Source organism: Panulirus ornatus, chromosome 2 (genome assembly GCF_036320965.1).
Source record: "Panulirus ornatus isolate Po-2019 chromosome 2, ASM3632096v1, whole genome shotgun sequence".
In the NCBI taxonomy this organism is placed as follows: domain Eukaryota; kingdom Metazoa; phylum Arthropoda; class Malacostraca; order Decapoda; family Palinuridae; genus Panulirus; species Panulirus ornatus.
In genome coordinates, this window is record NC_092225.1 from 29,978,943 (window position 1) to 29,999,760 (window position 20,818).

A 20,818-nucleotide genomic window follows, 5' to 3' on the forward strand; every position below is an offset into this window, starting at 1 on the left:
CTTTACATTTTAGGTGAGGTGTTAAGTTTCCAAAGGGGAAGACTCTTGTGGGTATGAGCACAAGGTGAAACCCTAAAATCTGCGTGTAGATACAAATCACTTTCACTTACATTTACAGAGAAACATTTAAATTGCAGTTATACTGTGTTAATCCTCTTTATCTCACATGTTCAGTAATCAGAGAAGAATCACTAAAAAGTAAGTACTTTTCATTCTTTTATCAAATTAAGCTAAAAATATCACTTAGTAAAAGAAAAAAAAGAACACAAATGTAGAAATGTCTTACATGAAAGGGGGATTGTTGTAGCAGTATGGGCAGAAAGTAAAGCTCTTCCCTTTTGCTCCACCAGACCATACCAGCAACTGAAAGTCATCCAATGGACATCTATTCTCCTGAAACTCTCGTATAACACCATTCTGAGGCACAGCAAAAGTTTCATCACATGTCACACAGTGAAGACGGACAGGTTTGGTCTCAACCAGTTTCATGTAGCGACGACATTTTCCACATCTGTGTGGGTGGAAATGATTACCTATATTTTTTGACTACCAGACTTCTCATACTAGTACGCATCAATCTTTTTTTTATACTGGTTTGCTGTTTCCACTTCTGACATATATATTCTCAGTCAGACTCTCCTCACTCATCTTCTCCACATGTCCAAACTTTCTCAGCACACACTCTTCATGTCTCTCAACCATCCTCTTCTTACTACCACATCTCTTTCTTATCCTTTCATCTATTACTTGATCAACACTCCAAACGTCATTCATTGTCTTCAAGAATTTTATTTCCAATATATCCATCTTCACTCAAACTTTCTTATTTTGGGCCCACATCTTGCATTCATAAAGCACTGTAGGGACTACTACAGCATCAAACATACCCATTTTTGCCATCACAGGCAGTAACCTCTACACACAGTACTCAACATACCTAATACTTTCGCCCCCTTACCCAGCCCATTGTTCACTTCAGCTTCCATGTCCACTCCTACATATCTATAACACCATGCTTCCTCCAGATTCCCTTCATTCAATCTCCCACTCACATCAACCTGTCCCTCTCTCCCTGCTAAACTCATTATCTTCCTTTTATTCATATTAACTTGCAATTTTCTCCTTTCAGGCACTCTCCAAAACTTGAGACACCAGCTTCTGCAATTTCTCACTCAAGTCACCACAAGATCTCTATCAGCTGTAAACAACTGACGGACCTCCTTGCCCACACCTTGTAAATGACTATTGACATGCCCCTCTCTCCAAAACCCTCAAATCTACCTCCCTCATCATCCCATCCATAAACAGATTAAGAAGTCATTGGTGATGTCATACACCCTTGATGCAGACCTATCTTCACCAAGACCCACTCGTCCATCTCTCCTCTTACTCACACATATGTTATTCTCCTCATATAACTTCCCATTGCTTCAAGTAGCTATCCTCCTACACTACACATTAATAGTACTTTCAACAAAGCAAAGTCCAATGAAGGAGGGGGAAAAGATGGTCACTGCCCTAAGACCTGGGCCTGAGCTTCTCTCCTTGTATGAATCCCACTTAATTGTCTTTCAAAAGTAAAGTGAAGAACTCTCATTCCTCACTTCTTCACTGTTACATGATACACTTCGGGTTCATTAAAAAGTTAAAAAAAGGGAGAAGGGCCCCGACAAACAACAGCAAGCCCCACTTTTTAAGACGAAGGGTTCCTAGTGAGGTTGTTTGTCCTGGGGTCCACGCTGGCTTTCAACACCCCTGTACAAAGCATCTTTGTCAAGTGTATGATATGCTTTCTCTAGATCCACAAATACCACAGGCAAATCTTCTCTCTTTATAAGAATTTCTCACAGAAATTCTTCAAAGCAAGCACCTTGTCTACAGACCCTCTACCACAACTAAATCCACATTTTCCCCTTTTGTCTGATGCTCTGTGTGTGCCACCACTCTCTCAATTACCACTTATCCATACAACTTACCAATACAAACAATAGTCTTATACTTCTGAACAATCACTTTTGTCCCACTTGCTTTTGCAAAAACCACTATAAAGAAATTTGCTAGTCCTCTGGCCCATAACCCTGAACCACACATGCACTGAACATATTGAAAAACCAATCAACAATACTTTCACCCCTTTCTGAGGAAATTAAACTGCAGTCCCATCCACTCAGCTGCTTTGCTACACTTCATCTTATACAAGGCTTTCACCAACTCTTCTCTTATGAACTAACCACATATAACCACTTGTCATGACTATGACCATGTCTTTTCATGTACCTCCATACCACATATACCCCACGTCTGTTATCATTTAACACATTCAACAATCCTTCAAAATACTCACTCAATCACCTTGTCATTTTTTTTTCACACCACCCGTCTGCACCTTTCACTGATCATCCCATTTGTTCTTGTTCAATAACTACAGCACTGTATTCAGTAATCAAAGAAGAAACTAATCAGTGTCAACAAAGAGAAAAAACACAAAAAATATAAATTTAACAATAACCTTGAGAGTGGTCTTCCACCAGCAGATAGTGGGGAGAATGTCACTTCAAATAGTTCATCCATTCCTTCTATATTCTTGACAAAGTACTGGAATTTAAGTTGAAATATCTCAATTGTGTGTCTCAGGACAGAGTCAAACTCTGCTTTCCCAACAGCTATAAGATTTAATTGCTCTTCTACTGCACTTCTCATAGTTGGCAACACCAAATCTGGATCAATCTGAAAATATTCATTATCTATCAAAAAATATTCAAATATAAATACAATCCTGGATTCAAAAGATAAGACCATGCAATCTGGTAAAAGAAGAGAAAAGTAATGCTCTAAAGGTAAAAATGTGTTCTAAGCATATGAGCAGTATTATATCAAGGACAGTGGGGTCCTGGGTCAAAATATTCTTATCCTCCCCAGTAGATCTTTGAAAAATTTAAAGAAGCCACATATACAGTGCCTGCTAATGGGCCCACAGCAATTATACTGATGCAAATCACTTAACCCAACTAAAATAGTGTAGATGTCTGCCAGTGAAACTGGTGCCCCCTGGCAAGTAATGCCAACAACATAACATACCGGCATATCACATGAGCCCGTTTCAGTTGCAATTTAGCTGCCACAGGAAGTGGGAATGCCTTGTTGTGCTCCCCATGTATACCCTGGATTTTTGCTGCTTTTTTTTCCTTTTTTGTACCTCTATCACCTACTATGCTTGGGAATACTCACTTAACAAGTGACAAAATACATTCTATAGTTGTACTTTACAATGGAAATAAGCTACTTAAGGAAATTTCCAATATTACTGGAGAGAGCTGAGATCAGTAAAATGACTGATGAAGAAATTTAATGATAGGGGTGGCAGTGGCAGTGCGAGGCATGGGCTATGGATAGAGTTGTGCGCAGGAGGGTGGATAAGCTGGAAATGAGATGTTTGAGGACAATATGTGGTGTGAGGTGGTTTGATCGAGTAAGTAATGTAAGGGTAAGAGAGATGTAAGGAAATAAAAAGAGTGTGGTTGAGAGAGCAGAAGAGGGTGTTTTGAAATGGTTTGGTTACATGGAGAGAATGAGTGAGGAAAGATTGACCAAGAGGATATATGTGTCTGAGGTGGAGGGAACGAGGAGAAGTGGGAGACCAAATTGGAGGTGGAAAGATGGAGTGAAAAAGATTTTGAGTGATCGGGGCCTGAACATGCAGGAGGGTGAAAGGCCCTGGTTCAATCCATTGACAGCATATTGACCCTGGTATACCACATAGTTCCAATTCACTCTATTCCTTGCATGCCTTTCACCCTCCCTTATGTTCAGGCTCTGATTGCTCAAAATCTTTTTCACTCCATCCTTCCTCCTCCAATTTGGCCTCCCACTTCTCCTTCCTCTGACACATATATCTTCTTTGTCAATCTTTCCTCACTAATTCTCTCCAATTCAATTTTTCAGTTGGCCAGATACATAAAGTATGCACAGATTTAACATCAAATCTATTTACTGGAAGGCAAAACAGCACTTTACACATCCATATTACATTAAAATGTGACAAAATAAATTTTGTCTTATGTACCTTTTGATATCCATGAACCAATACAATGCCTAAATTGGTGGGCACCAGCCTACGGCCTGAAGATACTTGAACATAATTTCTTTGGCAAATGTTGTTGATGTGAACAGGGATTGAAGCATCTGTGCCAATACCATGTTTCTCCATAAGGCTAATCAACTCTGCCTCAGTCAAGTAGTCTGGAGGAGATGTCTGCCTTTCACTTAGTTTTGCCTGAAAGATAGGAGAAACACTACATCTTGATACTATCAGCAAAATGTAAACACACCAAAATACAGATCATTATTAAAGCTAAGGAGTGTTAAAACATAATTACTTGTAAAATGTTTGTTACAAAAATTTCAAAAACCTAGTCTGAAAAATAAAGAATGTTATGCTTCCCTATTTAATCATAGCACTCTGATTATTGTCATGCCACTGTCTTCCCTATAGCTCCAATTTGGGAAGGAGAAATATGCACAGTTTTTGTAAGATGTTATGGTATTATCTATTTCTAAGTCACTTCTCTCGCTATAAACCATTAATCAACATTTCTCCATCTAAACACTCATCATATTCATAATTACTAACAGGAGGCTTGGGTGGTCGGGGGAAGAATCCAGTTTCAATATTGTGCACCAAAAGTTACGAATGGAAGGAGACAGGAGGGAATGAAGGAAGGATCTCTTAATTAAGAGAACATACGAGTCACTTCAGGCAAGAATTAGACAAGCAAAAATAGTAAAATGTGAGAAAGCATAGTAAAACTTTAGCAATTTTGAAATACATAATAAAGGTATCTTATTCAATTCTTATTATACTTTTAACTTATGGCATCTAAATATTGATGTAAGGAAAAATAAATTCACTAAACACTTTTTAAAGAAAAATAAATATAATCAATGGGTGGCTATGGATGGAAACATGTGCATGCAAGAATAAAAAAATATACCTAGCAGTTACTCAGGTAAACTATACATTTATCACAATCATAAAAAATACCAAGACTTAGCTCTAAAAGTTATGGCATTTCAAAATCAATAAACTAAAACTGTATTCCCAGGCAAAGCAAGCGGGAGGATATGCTGTAACGTGACTGGTTGGCAAGGAATGTCTCATGGGCAGTGAGTGACTAAGAAGCACTAAGTGTGTGGAGTTGCAAGCTGTGATTAGGCCACCTTCTTTCGGTGAAGATGTCTACTTTTCAATTGGAGTTGGAGCATTCCAGAGTACCTAGGCAATAATGAAGTCTCATGATGTCTAAAAATTACATGAAAAATTACATAAAAGCCCAGTGTGAAAGAGTAACAGAGAAAGAATACAGACAGTTAAGCAAAATTAATAATGACCAACTATCCTACCTTATCTAAAATATATCAAAACATGACATTCATAAACTAATTGGAAGCAATACTTCCTGATCCAGATTAAAAATTTTACAATTTGCATTACATATTCCAGCATTAAAACATACATTTAAAACATCTATCATCAAGGATAATGATGATAAAACTTATGCTGAATTTAAGTGATTAGTGTGGTGAAAAGGTTTAAGTTCAGTGTTGTTTAAAACTTCATCATCAGTGCTATTCATCATGTCAAATGAGGAGCTGGGGTCTGAAAGTTGTATTCTGATGAATTAATCATGTTATTAACCACTGTACTGGTTACAATACTTATTCATATATTCAGTATCAACTATCTTAACTGGTTGAGACCTATCAATCCAGATTAACATACAACAGGAAAAAAGTTTAAAAAGAAAGGTAATTAATTCCTAAGTCATGTTATTTTGCAACAGTGAAATACGAAAGGTAATACATTCCTCAACCATTCTACAAATCTTAACTAAAAAAGTTATAAATTCCTTAATCATTTTACTCTGCAAACTTAAAATAAAAGTACAATGAAATCCACACACTTTAATCATTGTACACTTCCAAAGTTGTGGCTAATACTCAAGAAGGCTTTAAATCTCAAATGGGGAAAAAATAAATAATGCACCTCAATAACAGCCAGGTCATCTCCAGACTTGAGATCAGGTAACTTCTCTTCATCCTGCAGGGCCAACCAGTCCATCACCTGAGGAAAAAATTTAAAGCTGTGTATAATATATTTTGGAAACCTCATTAAGTTACCTTATACCTGGAAAATATACCTAGATGATGATGTAAAACACAGCAGGTATTCCTTTCGAAAGTATTGTTACTCACAACCAAAACAGGAAAGCCTATGAACAATCTTCCCAAAACACTTAATGCTTTATACATTTTCACAAAATGGTGTTGATTCCTTTCCACGTATTCATCACTTTCCAAAAAGATCCCAAATTCACAACTTCAGAAATACAGCATTAACAAGTCAGATAATCTTCAAATCATATTCCTGTGAAATAACATAATCAATACAAAGCCACTACTAACCCTTACCACTGATTCACTAGTCAGTTGTAAGATTAACTTTTTGTGCCTTAAAGCTCTAGAGACAAAAGTTGTAACTGCTCTATACCTTATGAACCCTAGACCTATATAACTAAAAATGAAAAGGAAGAAACATCACTGAATTACTTACTTATAAATCATAATACCACAGATAAACTTCTTTTCCTATCATGCTAAGCTAAAAACAGACTAAGAGAAACATGATCAGTCACGAAAGTCTTTTCTTCTTTACCTAAAATGTTAACCACAATCATATCACAGGTGAGATGTCCAGAGAAAGCTATTCACCATGTTGGTATACAGTGCTTGTATTTCAGTAATACCCTTGTCCTATGAATCAAGTATTCTACTGTCTCACTGTATGTTCTTATTTGAGAACTGCAAATGGTAAACTTTCACACTTAGCTTAATTCCATATTTGAACTGATCTCTGTAAGAAACATCCCCATCTTAAGTTGAAGCCTCCTGGTATACCTTTTTCAAGTGGCTTTACTCATGTATAAACTTCACTATCCGGTAGCTCTGTTCATGCACAAACTTCAAAATTTAGCAGAGATGCCAGTTAAAGAAATACTTTACCTGTAGGAAATACAATTATTGGAGACAAAGCATTTTCGGTTTTTGGTGATCAAATCATTGCCTTATCAAGAAACAGAGTGAAACACATAACCTTTCAGGTAATTCAATGGTACTCATGTATCCTTTTTGAACCACACACATATACGTGTTTCTTGTACACATTTATGCCACTAGTGTTTGCAAGTGCCCATCTGGGATGAGAGGATCAGACGCTATGAAAATTTAAAGTGATTGAAATATACAAAAGGAAACAACTGAACTTGACAGAATTCAGAGATGAGATATCTAAACAAAAAAAACATGAAACGGCATAATAAACTTACACCTTACATGAGTCACCAGTTAAAGATAATGTGAATGAAAAATATGAACACTTGTAAAATACCTTAGTGAAACCTGGATCTATGAGTTGTTTCCCAGATATGCTGAAGTTCTCTGATCCAATAGCAACACTGATTGTTGTGCTCAGATAAACACAGTCAGGCATCAGCTAAAATATGAAATACAATTAGTCAATTAATAAATAAACAACTTTCTTCTTTCACATCTGTTCATTATTTCCTGCCTTACTGAAGTAGTGCTAAGAACAGATGACAGAGCCATAGCAGAAAAATCCTTGCTTGGCTCCTTCCTCTGTTCCTTCTTTTGGAGAGTAACAATACAGAATGGGATGATGTCTAACCCCTCTCCCTCTTCTACTTTTTTTGCCACATTTTATGACATGCAGAGAGAGAGAGAGAGAGAGAGAGAGAGAGAGAGAGAGAGAGAGAGAGAGAGAGAGAGAGAGAGGAAATCTGTTGGGCATAGTTGTGGACAGGGGGCTGCATTTTTGGTACATTACATGTGACAGCTAGAAAATGAATGAGAGTGAATGAAGCCTTTTCTTCATCTATTCTTAATGCTACCTCCCTAACAAGGGAAATGGCCAACACCTCTGAAAAAAATATAAGTGTTCCTTAGAATCAACATTTCCTGCATATTGCTTCCTTCTTAAGCTCCTAGTAGAATCAATATTTCCTGCATATCACTTCCATCTTAAGCTCCTTGTATCATTCCTAGTAGAGTCTAGGTAGTATGATCAGACGTAATGCAAAAGATGGTTTAATGTGGGCCAAATTTCAGTAATTTACTGTTACTTCATAATCCCTCTCAGTAGAAAATCAATTCACAAAAAATATCATAAAGAGAGAATCTCTTAGAAAATGTTCTAATTTGCATCATCAATTACTTAAGCAGCTATTCCTACTTATCATTAGAGATAGTGAAATTAATAACTTTTCAGTATTAGTTATAATGAGGAAGAGGTGGGGTTTCAGCCAGAATTTTTGTTACTTCAGCATTGTTGACAAAAATTATATAACCATACTGTGAGAATGAATTTCCTCAGAGTGGAATACTAAGCAATGTAAGAAGAAACAGTGAAAAGTTGTGTAAAAACGAGGCATGACATAGAGGAAGAAATGGTTATGGAAACAAAAACAAAAGTGCATGAAAGGTGATTTTTAACATACAAAAGAGGAATGAGAGGAAGAGAAAACTAGCAGGGGAGCTGAGGGACAGCATGAGGAAGTATACAACTAAAAGGCACATAAACACGAGTGTTTGGAAAATATCAGGGAAAGGGATATACATGAGACTGAATACACTATCCTGTTATGTAGTATACTGGAAAATGGTAAAATCATATATCGAGACTATTATACTGACTATGTAGCTCTAGATACATTCAGAAATATAAAATGTGGTTTCGGTGCATTATTACACGACAGCCAGAGACTGAGTGTGAACGAATGGGGCCTTTGTTATCTTTCCCTAGCGCTACCTCGCACACATGAGGGGGGAGAGGGTTGGCATTCCATGTGTGGCGGAGTGGTGATGGGAATAAATAAAGGCAGAAAGTATGAATTATGTACATGTGTATATATGTATATGTCTGTGTGTGTATATATGTGTGTACATTGAGATGTATAGGTATGTATATTTGTGTGTGTGGACGTGTATGTATATACATGTGTATGTGGGTGGGTTGGGCCATTCTTTCATCTGTTTCCTTGTGCTACCTCACTAACGTGGGAGACAGCGACAAAGCAAAATAAATAAATAAAATAAATACTTACTGTACCAATAAAATGCTTAGTAATGTATTCATATAGGCGCCAGGAGTCATGATCCAGTTGATTTCTGTCAGCACAACGCATTGGGGTAATGGGAGGATGGTCACCTGCATCATGACCCTTCTTCGGCCTTTGAATACCTTCTTTTAAAATATCTCTTACAATGCTGCCCCAGTCACTATGACCTTCCTGGATTCTCAAAGCTCCCCTAGTGAGAATATACCATATATAAGGTGAGTACTGGTATGACTGTTTCCAATCAATCAGAAAAGCATAAGTGACACTATGTCCAACCAGATGTGCCAAAAAACTGCTTACACTACTCTATACACTCATCCTTCTAAAAAAAAATTTGATCCCTATGCATTATAATCCTCTCAAGTCCTATTAACATCAAGAAACTCAAAAACTATTCCATAATCTTTTCCATTTCCTTCTATAAGCACAAAGAACAAATATACCATGATTCACCTGGTCCCAAGTCAGTTTCTATCAAATAAATATTGAATGAACCATTCTATCTTTTACCAAATTTTCTTTCTCTGGTCTCTTCACAAAGAATGCTACAACTCCCTATACAATTACTATGCATTTGTTTCTAATCACAAAGCACAAGTACCATTTCTCACTCATTCCTTCACATTTCCATTTAAACTCAAATTATATCTTTATCATTCTTTTTCCAACTTTTAAATACTCTCTCTGATACTATATACTGGTGCAATGAAAAATACCTGTCAATGTTACAGTCATCATTAAGAGCAATATTTCAACCAGAAAAAATCCTTGGAGTAACATTTACTTGAGATCAAAATTTTCAGGATAATGTGTGGTCTCTGTCCGAGGATATGAGATGAATCCTTGGGTGTACAGTCTCTCAGCCAGTGTCATGGCATGATGAGGGCCCATCCCAAGACCTGAGCTGGCCACTCGCATTAGTTCCACTGTGTTTAGGGCAGGGGGACGTGGCTTTGTCTTCTCCTTCATTTCCACTTTAACAATCCTGTCAAGAAAACCACAAAATAAATTAAACAAAAACATTTTAGGGGCTGATATTATTCCCTTTTTCCAATACCTGATCACCATCTCCTGTGTTAGCACCAGGACTAGACAAAGAAAGGATACATTTACTCATATCCATTCTCTAGCTGTCAACTGTAACGCACCAAAACCATAGCTTTCAGTCCACAACCAAACTCTACAGACCTTTTCATGGTATACCCTATTGGCTTCACATTCCCTGGTTCAGTCCACTGATAGCATGTCAACCCCTGTATTTTACACTGTTCCATACATGCCTTTCACCTGATACACTGTAAGATATTTTTCTAAGAAAATTATAAGAACATGGATGTTACCAGTATTCTTTCACAGCACTTATTTGTCGATATTTTTTTGTTATACTTCGTCGCTGTCTCCTGTGTAAGCGAGGGTGCAAGGAAATAGACGAAAGAATGGCCCAACCCATCCACATACACATGTGTATACATACATGTCCACACAAACACATATACATACCTATACATTTCAACGTATACATATATATATACATACACTGACATATACACATGTACATAATTCATACTTGCTGCCTTTATTCATTCCTGTCACCACACCGCCACACATGAAATGACAAACCCCTCCCCCCACATGCGCATGAGGTCGTGCTAGGAAAAGACAACAAAGGCCATATTCGTTCACACTCAGTCTCTAGCTGTCATGTATAATGCACTGAAACCACAGCTCCCTTTTCACATCCAGGCCCCACATGCCCTGGTTCAATCCACTGACAGCACATCGATCCCAGTATACCACATTGTTCCAATTCACTCTATTCCTTGCATGTCTTTCACCCTCCTGCACGTTGGGGCACCAAGTGCTCAAAATCTTTTTCACTCCATCCTTCCACCTCCAATTTGGTCTCCCACTTCTTGTTTCCTCCCCCATACAACACTGTTGGGACTACTGTACTATCAAACATACCCATATTTGCCTTCACAGACAGTGACCTTTCTTTCCCCACACTCCTCAATGCACGTAAGACCTTAGCCCCTTTTTCCCAGGTATCTAAAACACTCTACTTCCTCCAGGTTTTCTTGCACTCCAACTGACCTGTCTCTCTCTCTCCTGCTAAAATCATCAACATTACTTTTATTCACATTAACTCTCAACTTTTTCTTTTGCACAGTATCCTAAACTCAGACACCCGCTTCAGCAAATTCCCACTTAGTCTGCATCAGAACAGAGGAGTAGGGAAACAGCAACTGACTCTCTTCCCAGGCACCCATAACCCCAACACACTGGAGGCTCATCCATCTCTCCTAGACCCTTGGATTCATCTCCCTTAATATCCCATACATAAAAAGATTAAACACCCATGGTAACCAAGGCTCATAAAGCACCAGAATAAATGGCTGTAAAAAACATAAAACCCATGTGTAAGGTTACTCTGGAAGGTGATTATACTAAGTACCAAAATTCTTTTAAAACCCTAATCATACATACACTCAGATCTTCATCTTTAGTTTGGTAGGGCATTCTTAACTAACAATGACCACTAACTTACTTGTCATTTTCTACAAAACCCTTTGGCCAAGACCATAACACTTGCCAAGCAGAGCAGCAGCTATCTATGCCCATTTATTTATTAATTAATTTTGTTTTGTTGCTGTCTCCCGCATCAGCGAGGTAAAGCAAGGAAACAGACGAAAGAATGGCCCAACCCAACCACATACACATGTATGTACATACACGTCCACACACGCAAATATACACACTTATACATCTCAACATATACATATATATACACACACAGACATATACTTATGTACACATGTACATAATTCATACTGTCTGCCTTTACTCATTCCCATGAAGTAGGTAAAATGATCTATGTTGAAGTAGAAAATGAAACTCAACCAATGTAACTTACTTGGCTCGCTTCTGTTCTTTTACCAAATTAAGGAACATATTTGCTACATCTTTGTCAAAGCTTCGTACTCTTTCCCATTCCAGAGTTAATTGTCTTTCTTCAGTCACAGCCACTTTTACCTGTGAAAATACAACATTAATTCATGATGTGAAAATTTTCCAGTCTACTTCCAAATATGTTCTTTCTGAGGCAACTGTCATTCTTACAACACAATACTTTCTCTTCCTTACTACATACTTACAACACGAACTAGGATTCATCTTCAAGGGTTCAGTTCCAGATGTTACTTTGCTAGGATGGGAAAGACAAGATATCATGAAATATATCTTACCTGGAGTACCCAATATGTCTCTGGTTTAAATGACTGAATAAAATCGTGTCGCTCCACACAGAATCCTAGAGTTGGAGTCTGGCATGGGCCAAAGGAAATGAGAGACGAATCCAGGTTGCCATATTTTCCCTGAAAATAGCTTATTATGAATATCCATTACAAAAGCAATTCATAAGATTGATATCTGAAGTCAGTAACTATTTATAATCATTAAAATAACATTTGGCTAAGGTACTAATTATATAACACCTAGAGCCTATTCTTTATTTGCAAAAAATAAAAAGTGAAAAACAAAACCTAATAACATTTAAGCAACATATTCTCTCCTTTCTAATTCTTTTTCATGAATGGCATATCAAGTGTACAATTTCCTTGCTTTAAGCCTAATAATATATCAGTATGTCTTGAGATATGACATACCTAAACAGTTAATCCAGCTCATAATGAAATAAGTGCAACATTCTGCCAAATCATATCAAGCTTTTTAGTTGAAGAGGTCAGGGATAATCAAGAAATCTGATGCTACTTCTTTCCTTACATAGTAATGATACAATTGCAAATCATATCTGATAAAAAAAATTCTGACAAAATATCAGAGCAGCTGCAATGTAATTTTTGATAGAGTACAGGTACTATCTAAACAAAAAGTCAAGGGTCATTCAGCAATCCCCTGTCCTTAAGTCCCTATTCAACACTGAATAGGGACTTAATCTTGTTTATGATTTTATTATTCAAAAAGTTTCCAAGGGACGATGTACTTAAAAATTGCACACGAAACCTGCAACCGTTGACAGTCATACAGATAAATCTACGTGTTCTGGTATTTTAAGGAATAGTATTCAGCATCCTACCTGGAAAAATTTTGTTTGGAATCTAGTAAAGGCACATCCAATGCGGAGATCCAGTTCCTGTCTAGCATCTACTGATCTTGATTCATTTTCATTGGGTTCTACCAAATTATTCATTGCAGATTTTATGTCCCGATCTGTTATTGCAGAGAACTTGGCACGGAAGATTGTCTGCAATGCAAAACCAAGGAATAGTATCATCTTCATCCATAGAGATCTTTCTAACATAAAAAAAGGGTAACCACTGGATTAATAAAGTAGATAGTAATCATGTGGAAAAAATATATAATCATGCATATATTGCAAGACATATATGCTTAACACAGGATGAAACAATCTAATTTATGGAAAATGACATGTAGATAAGAAAGAGAAGGATAGGTAATGTTTAAGTATATAGAGATATTCTAAGAATAAGTTGTATCTCCGAAGAATCAAAAGGGTGGGAATGTTATAAATTCAACATGCTGTCAATGAACTGAACCAGGGCATGCAGAGCGACCAGGGTAAACCATGGAAAGTCTGTGGGACCTGGATGTAGATAAGGAGCTGTGGTTTTGGTGCATTACACAACATGACAGCTACAGAATATATGTGAGTGGATGTAGCCTGTCTTTCATCTGTTCCTAGTGCGACCTTGCTAATGTGGGAAAATGCAATAAAGCATTGAAATAAAAATAATAATAATGGACTGAACAAAGGCATATGAAGCATCTGAAGTAAACCATGGAAAGGTCTGTGAGGCCTGGATGTGGATAGGTAGCTGTGGTTTCGGTGCATTATACATGACAGCTAGAGACTTAGTGTGAACGAATGTGGCTTTTTGTCTGCTTTCCTGGTGCTACCTCGCTGAAGCAAGGGGTAGTGAGGCTGTTTCCTTAGGGGAACTTATTGTTTCTTTACGAGGCTCCTACAGAACTCAGGAAACTGGCCACATCCACTGGTTGGGACCACAGGTAATAAATAATAATGATGGTACGTGCAAGTTCATGTGCAGAGAGTGCATGGCAACTGAATAATGGGTGAACGGTGTCTTCTTTGTGGTAGGTGGATCATGGGTATGAAGGGTCTTGGAATATGATGAAACTGGTGTTCACTAGCTATGGAGACTATTACTGTTGCCATCTCCTTAAGGGAGTTCAAGGTGGGAACAGGAGTCAAGAGATATGGACAGACAGAAGTGTTTTTAGTGTTGTAGTGATAAGTGATGTCCAGAGTGTAAGTGGGAGGGTGTAATTCGAGTATGTCTAGGGAGTGTGGTTACTGATGGGGTATATGTCTGGTTGGTTGGAGTTCAAAACAAGGTTTGAAGGTCGACTGTTTAGTGCTTGTCAGGTTATTTCAGTGTATATGTGTAGTGCTAGTGCTATACTTGTTGGAGATGGGGTATCTGTGAGTAGAGGTTACTGAAGTGTGAGCTAGGGTTAAGCTTTTCATTTCTACCTGGGGGTTGGTAGTTAATCATGAAGTGGTTTGGGGGTGGGTGGGTGTCTAGTGACATTGCATAATGAGGTGGGATTTTTTCAGAAGGATCTTTTCTTACGGCATAGGTGATGACTGCCTGTGGTTGCTAAGCAGCCAGTGATTGTTATGAGTGCACTATTTTTCGTGGCTTGCAGCTTTGTTATATCTGCTTTTGAGAATATGGAAGATAAATAAGGCAGATAAGGCAAAGTTCAGAGTGGAGCCAGTGAATTGCTTGTAGAGGATGGTGAGGAGATCATTTCTTGTCCACATCTGGTGCCAGTTAATGTTCTGAGAGCATAGAGTATGTGCGCTGCTTTTGTGTTGATGTTATTGGTTTGGGGAGTGAATATCGTGTGTCACCAGTGAAGCAAAGGATGGCGTTAATCAGTGGGAGTGATTGTCCTTTTAAGGTAAAAGGAGAGTGTGTATTAGATTTGTGTCTGTTTGGGATTAAAATAGTGATTGAAGATTTCTGTGGAAATGCAGCCATTCTCTTCAGGCTGAGCCATACTACCAAATGGTTCACTCATCCAAGTGTCTGATACATATTTTATGAAAGTAATCTACCAATAATGTGAAAGAAAATCAAAGAAATATTCTACAGGTATACATCTAGATATCTTCTCTGACAGTTCAACAAAAATTATGCAGCTATCTTTTTTTCCCATCGTTTTTCATAAACTAAGAACTAACTTACCTGTTCTCTATAAGATGACTTGCTCATTGAGTTTTCAACACACATGATAACTTCAAAACAGATGTTTTCTCCCTCTTTGTCACAATCAAGCCACAATACAAGGTAGTCACAACCTCGAGCCTCCTTACTTAAAAACTCTGGCATTTTAAGTTTTGCTGTTGCCTCTTTTTTCTCAGTTGGACACCTAAACAACTCAGCCTAAGCAAAGAGAGAAAGTGTCATCCCAAAATCACATAAAAATTCTACATTGTACCTTAATATATGCCAAATGAGGAGACATCTTGCAAAGAAATAATTAACACATGTACGAGACGTTAGGACAAGATGTGATATGTGAATATTTGACATCTGCGTTGAATAACAGTATCTCAAGTATGTTAAGCAGTAATAAAAGTGTTTAATGTGGATGAGTCTAGCATCTGAAGAGCGTAAATTCTTTAGGTTAAAAATGCAAGGGAGCTTGAGATGTAAAAAATTTGACTAACTAGGCTTCAACAATGAATATATCACATATCAGTTTTAATGAGTGCACTTAAGTTACAAATTTAATCATCATATTTTCATGAATGAAAGCAGTAGAGAGATAACAATAGTAGTGCCAATATTATCATTACAGTATTACAAAAGCATAAACCATTACTTACAGGATCAACTCTGTCCCAATTATTATATTTTCCAGGGAAGTCTAAGGACATTACATGCCCACAGACAGATGTCATCTTGAAACGAACACTCTGACTGTGGAAGGACCCAGTCCACTCATGAACACTGCAAGCTCCATTAAAACCTGTATAAATATATTACCCATTTCAGAAAGCATTAGACAGAAGTATTCATTAGAAACATTAGGAAAGAGCCTTTTGCAAACACTGTGCTAGACTTGTCTTCTGCCAGTGGCCTGTTAAGAGTGAGGATGTGCCAGGAACAGATGCAGAGAAGTCCTCATCTGCTCACATCTTGTCTCTAGCTGTCATGTGTAATGAACTGAAACCATAGTCCGCATGTGTAAAAAGTTTTTGAAGCTAAAAATTACCCTGAACTATTATTTATTATTACCTTCAATAAATAAGGTTGACTGGTTGGTAAGGTTATTTAATGTATGTATGACTCATGGTGAGGTGCCTGAGGATTGGCGGAATGCGTGCATAGTGCCATTGTACAAAGGCAAAGGGGATAAGAGCGAGTGCTCAAATTACAGAGGTATAAGTTTGTTGAGTATTCCTGGTAAATTATATGGGAGGGTATTGATTGAGAGGGTGAAGGCATCAGATTGGGGAAGAGCAGTGTGGTTTCAGAAGTGGTAGAGGATGTGTGGATCAGGTGTTTGCTTTGAAGAATGTATGTGAGAAATACTTAGAAAAGCAAATGGATTTGTATGTAGCATTTATGGATCTGGAGAAGGCATATGATAGAGTTGATAGAGATGCTCTGTGGAAGGTATTAAGAATATATGGTGTGGGAGGAAAGTTGTTAGAAGCAGTGAAAAGTTTTTATCGAGGATGTAAGGCATGTGTACGTGTAGGAAGAGAGGAAAGTGATTGGTTCTCAGTGAATGTAGGTTTGCGGCAGGGGTGTGTGATGTCTCCATGGTTGTTTAATTTGTTTATGGATGGGGTTGTTAGGGAGGTAAATGCAAGAGTTTTGGAAAGAGGGGCAAGTATGAAGTCTGTTGGGGATGAGAGAGCTTGGGAAGTGAGTCAGTTGTTGTTCGCTGATGATACAGCGCTGGTGGCTGATTCATGTGAGAAACTGCAGAAGCTGGTGACTGAGTTTGGTAAAGTGTGTGGAAGAAGAAAGTTAAGAGTAAATGTGAATAAGAGCAAGGTTATTAGGTACAGTAGGGTTGAGGGTCAAGTCAATTGGGAGGTGAGTTTGAATGGAGAAAAACTGGAGGAAGTGAAGTGTTTTAGATATCTGGGAGTGGATCTGGCAGCGGATGGAACCATGGAAGCGGAAGTGGATCATAGGGTGGGGGAGGGGGCGAAAATTCTGGGGGCCTTGAAGAATGTGTGGAAGTCGAGAACATTATCTCGGAGAGCAAAAATGGGTATGTTTGAAGGAATAGTGGTTCCAACAATGTTGTATGGTTGCGAGGCGTGGGCTATGGATAGAGTTGTGCGCAGGAGGATGGATGTGCTGGAAATGAGATGTTTGAGGACAATGTGTGGTGTGAGGTGGTTTGATCGAGTGAGTAACGTAAGGGTAAGAGAGATGTGTGGAAATAAAAAGAGCGTGGTTGAGAGAGCAGAAGAGGGTGTTTTGAAGTGGTTTGGGCACATGGAGAGAATGAGTGAGGAAAGATTGACCAAGAGGATATATGTGTCGGAGGTGGAGGGAACGAGGAGAAGAGGGAGACCAAATTGGAGGTGGAAAGATGGAGTGAAAAAGATTTTGTGTGATCGGGGCCTGAACATGCAGGAGGGTGAAAGGAGGGCAAGGAATAGAGTGAATTGGAGCGATGTGGTATACCGGGGTTGACGTGCTGTCAGTGGATTGAATCAAGGCATGTGAAGCGTCTGGGGTAAACCATGGAAAGCTGTGTAGGTATGTATATTTGCGTGTGTGGACGTATGTATATACATGTGTATGGGGGGGGGGGTTGGGCCATTTCTTTCGTCTGTTTCCTTGCGCTACCTCGCAAACGCGGGAGACAGCGACAAAGTATAAAAAAAAAAAAAAAAAAAAAAAACCTTCAATTTTTGGCATTTCCTTAGAAAAATAGATTTCCTTTAAAAACTGATTACAAGAAGTATTTTTCATGCTGAATACAAATTTGGTGTTAAAATATCGTTTAGTCATCTTTATGACATTCAATTAAGCTGTTAAATGAAGTCAATTTCAAAATATTTTCTGCTCCTTTGCATCATATCTACTTAGTATGTATCGGTGATTAAGAGCATTATGATATATCTTCCATGATTATTTCAAGTATAGAAGTGTTTCAATATCTTATCTTTCAATTCTAAAACAAAAAGTTTTTGAAGCTACAAATTACCCTGAACTATTACCTTCAATTTTTGGCATTTTCTCAGAAAAAATAATTTCCTTTAAAAACTCATTATAAGAAGTATTTTTCATGCTAAATACAAATCTGATGTTAAAATATCGTTTACTTGTCTTTATAACATTCAATTAAGCCGTTAAACGAAGTCAATTTCAAATATTTTCAGCTCATTTGCATCATATTTACTGGGTAGGTAATGGTGATTAAGAGCATTATGATATATTTTCCATGATTATTTCAAGTATAGAAGTGTTTCAATATCTTATCTTTCAATTCTAAAACTAAAAGTTTTTGAAGCTAAAAATTACCCTGATTATTTCAAGTATAGAAGTGTTTCAATATCTTATCTTTCAATTCTTTCAATCTTTGGCATTTTTCTCAGAAAAATTGATTTCCTTTAAAATCTCATTAAAAGAAGTATTTTTCATGGTGAATACAAATCTGGTGTAAAAATATCATTTAGTCATCTTTATGACATTCAATTAAGCTGTTGAAAGAAGTCAATTTCAAAATATTTTCTGCTCCTTTGCATCATATTTACTGGGTATGTATTGGTGATCAAGAGCATTATGATATATTTTCCATGATTATTTCAAGTATGGAAGTGTTTGAATATCTTATCTTTCAAGTTTAAAACAAAACGTTTTTCTAAGAACAAAGGTTTCCTTTAAAATCTCATTATAAGAGGTATGTTTCATGCTGAATACAAATATGGTGTTAAAATAACGTTTAGTACTCTTAATGACACAATTAAGCTGTTAAATGAAGTTAATTTTTAATTTTTTCTGCTCCATTGCATTGTATTTAATGAGTATGTATCAGTAACTGAGAGCATTATGATATATTTTCCATGATTATTTCAAGTATAGAAGTGTATGATTATCTAATCTAGTTTTGAAACAAAAAGTATTTTGAGCTAATAAATACCCCTAACTATTCAGGGGCGTATCTACGAGAAATAGAGCCTATGGGAAGCACTGAAATTGCACCCCTGGCTTGATTAAAAATGTTCATACAGTGGATGTATATAAAATACATACAGTGTAATCATTAAATGTTGAAGAGTTAGGCCAAACTTAAACTTATATAAACTCTTTTTAATGATTTAGTTAAAGACTTATTTGATCAAATTTGTAATGTAGAAGCGGTAATGCAACCGATAGTAGCAAAATATTACTATAGTTGAAAAGTAGGGGTGTTTCTTTACTACCTCATAAAAGCAAACCGTTAAAAACGCCAATCGGGTATCTATGTCAAAAAACAAAGCTGATGGGTGGCGCCCAGGGAACCTGCCATACCCTAGATACGCCACTGGATATGTTATCTTCCACTTCCAATACACTTTTCATTGGTATACCTAAATTGAACGATTACATACAAAGTCCTCTTGTGTCATGTTTGCAATCAGAGTAAAGACTTAGAAATCTAGTAAAATACAGTGACGTCATGTGCAGCACACCCATGAACATCCTAACAAGTCAAAATAAGTATTTTACCTTTCCTTGAGCTACATTTCTTATTGCTAAGGATCTCTGCCAGAGACTGTGCTAGTGACGGCTTCTCCGCCACCATTAACACAGACTTCATGCTCGAAACTGCACAAGAAGTGCCACCACCACTACAGGGAACTGCACAATATTGTTGTCAACCCAGCGCACAAGTTTACTATTAACTCATTTCAAGCTGAGAGCCAATAGAGACAGCGAACACAACTCTAGCGTCAAGCTCGTTAATTTTGGCGCATAAAAGCATTAGCGAATATGTTACCGAACCACTTAACAAACTGTACATTCTGGTTAATAAAATTCCAACATAGTATATTCTAGTATTTAAGGTATGTAGCTTCCATAAGACTCTTAATCTTTGAGGAATAAACTGTAATGGGACTATATATTCTAATACTATAAAGAATGTGCGGTAATATATAAACAAAATGAAATTAGAGATGAGAACCGGTCTAAAACCACATGCCATACGATACAGATACCTTGTTTCTAAACACGTTGACGGCCTCAATTACCCTGGCAGTTGATAGGCCTGAACCCCAACCAACCAACCTAGGAATGCTTCTCTTCAGTCAGTTCATTTCATAAAACTAGGCATGCTAATCCTATTCCAGTTTATGTGTTAAACACTTCGAATAAAACATTCATGGTTTTTTTTTTTAAACTTTTCAGTTAAAAGAAGCAAACATCTTTGAATGAATTTATTGCTCATTCTTAACTATATGGATCAAATTTATAAAGGCTTAAATGCACGTTTTGGGAATCATTTCCTAAAAACCCCGTCCGTTGGTGATCGAAAATGTATGGTGTAACAGGTTCAAGGGTTGTTGCAAAGAATGTTTTGTTTCACTGTGCAAGTAT

At 37.3% G+C, this 20,818-nt stretch overlaps 1 protein-coding gene across 2 annotated transcripts in view; it reads right to left on the reverse strand.

Annotated features, from left to right (window-relative positions):
• Top3beta (topoisomerase 3-beta) overlaps window positions 1-20,131 on the reverse strand; it is a 24,274-nt gene extending 4,143 nt beyond the window's left edge. Inside the window, exons 1-13 of one of the 2 annotated variants that reach the window (XM_071673800.1) lie at window positions 19,949-20,131; window positions 16,093-16,235; window positions 15,449-15,646; window positions 13,288-13,455; window positions 12,437-12,565; window positions 12,106-12,224; window positions 9,976-10,176; window positions 9,177-9,381; window positions 7,445-7,549; window positions 6,044-6,121; window positions 4,064-4,273; window positions 2,510-2,727; window positions 287-511 (exon numbers count right to left, since the gene is read on the reverse strand). In XM_071673800.1, coding sequence (XP_071529901.1) covers window positions 287-511; window positions 2,510-2,727; window positions 4,064-4,273; window positions 6,044-6,121; window positions 7,445-7,549; window positions 9,177-9,381; window positions 9,976-10,176; window positions 12,106-12,224; window positions 12,437-12,565; window positions 13,288-13,455; window positions 15,449-15,646; window positions 16,093-16,235; window positions 19,949-20,039 — 2,090 coding nt within the window. In that variant the 5' untranslated portion in view covers window positions 20,040-20,131. The remainder of the gene's footprint in view (window positions 1-286; window positions 512-2,509; window positions 2,728-4,063; window positions 4,274-6,043; window positions 6,122-7,444; window positions 7,550-9,176; window positions 9,382-9,975; window positions 10,177-12,105; window positions 12,225-12,436; window positions 12,566-13,287; window positions 13,456-15,448; window positions 15,647-16,092; window positions 16,236-19,948) is intronic. The other variant, XM_071673808.1, reaches the window with a different exon arrangement.
• Between the last annotated feature and the right edge of the window lie 687 nt (window positions 20,132-20,818).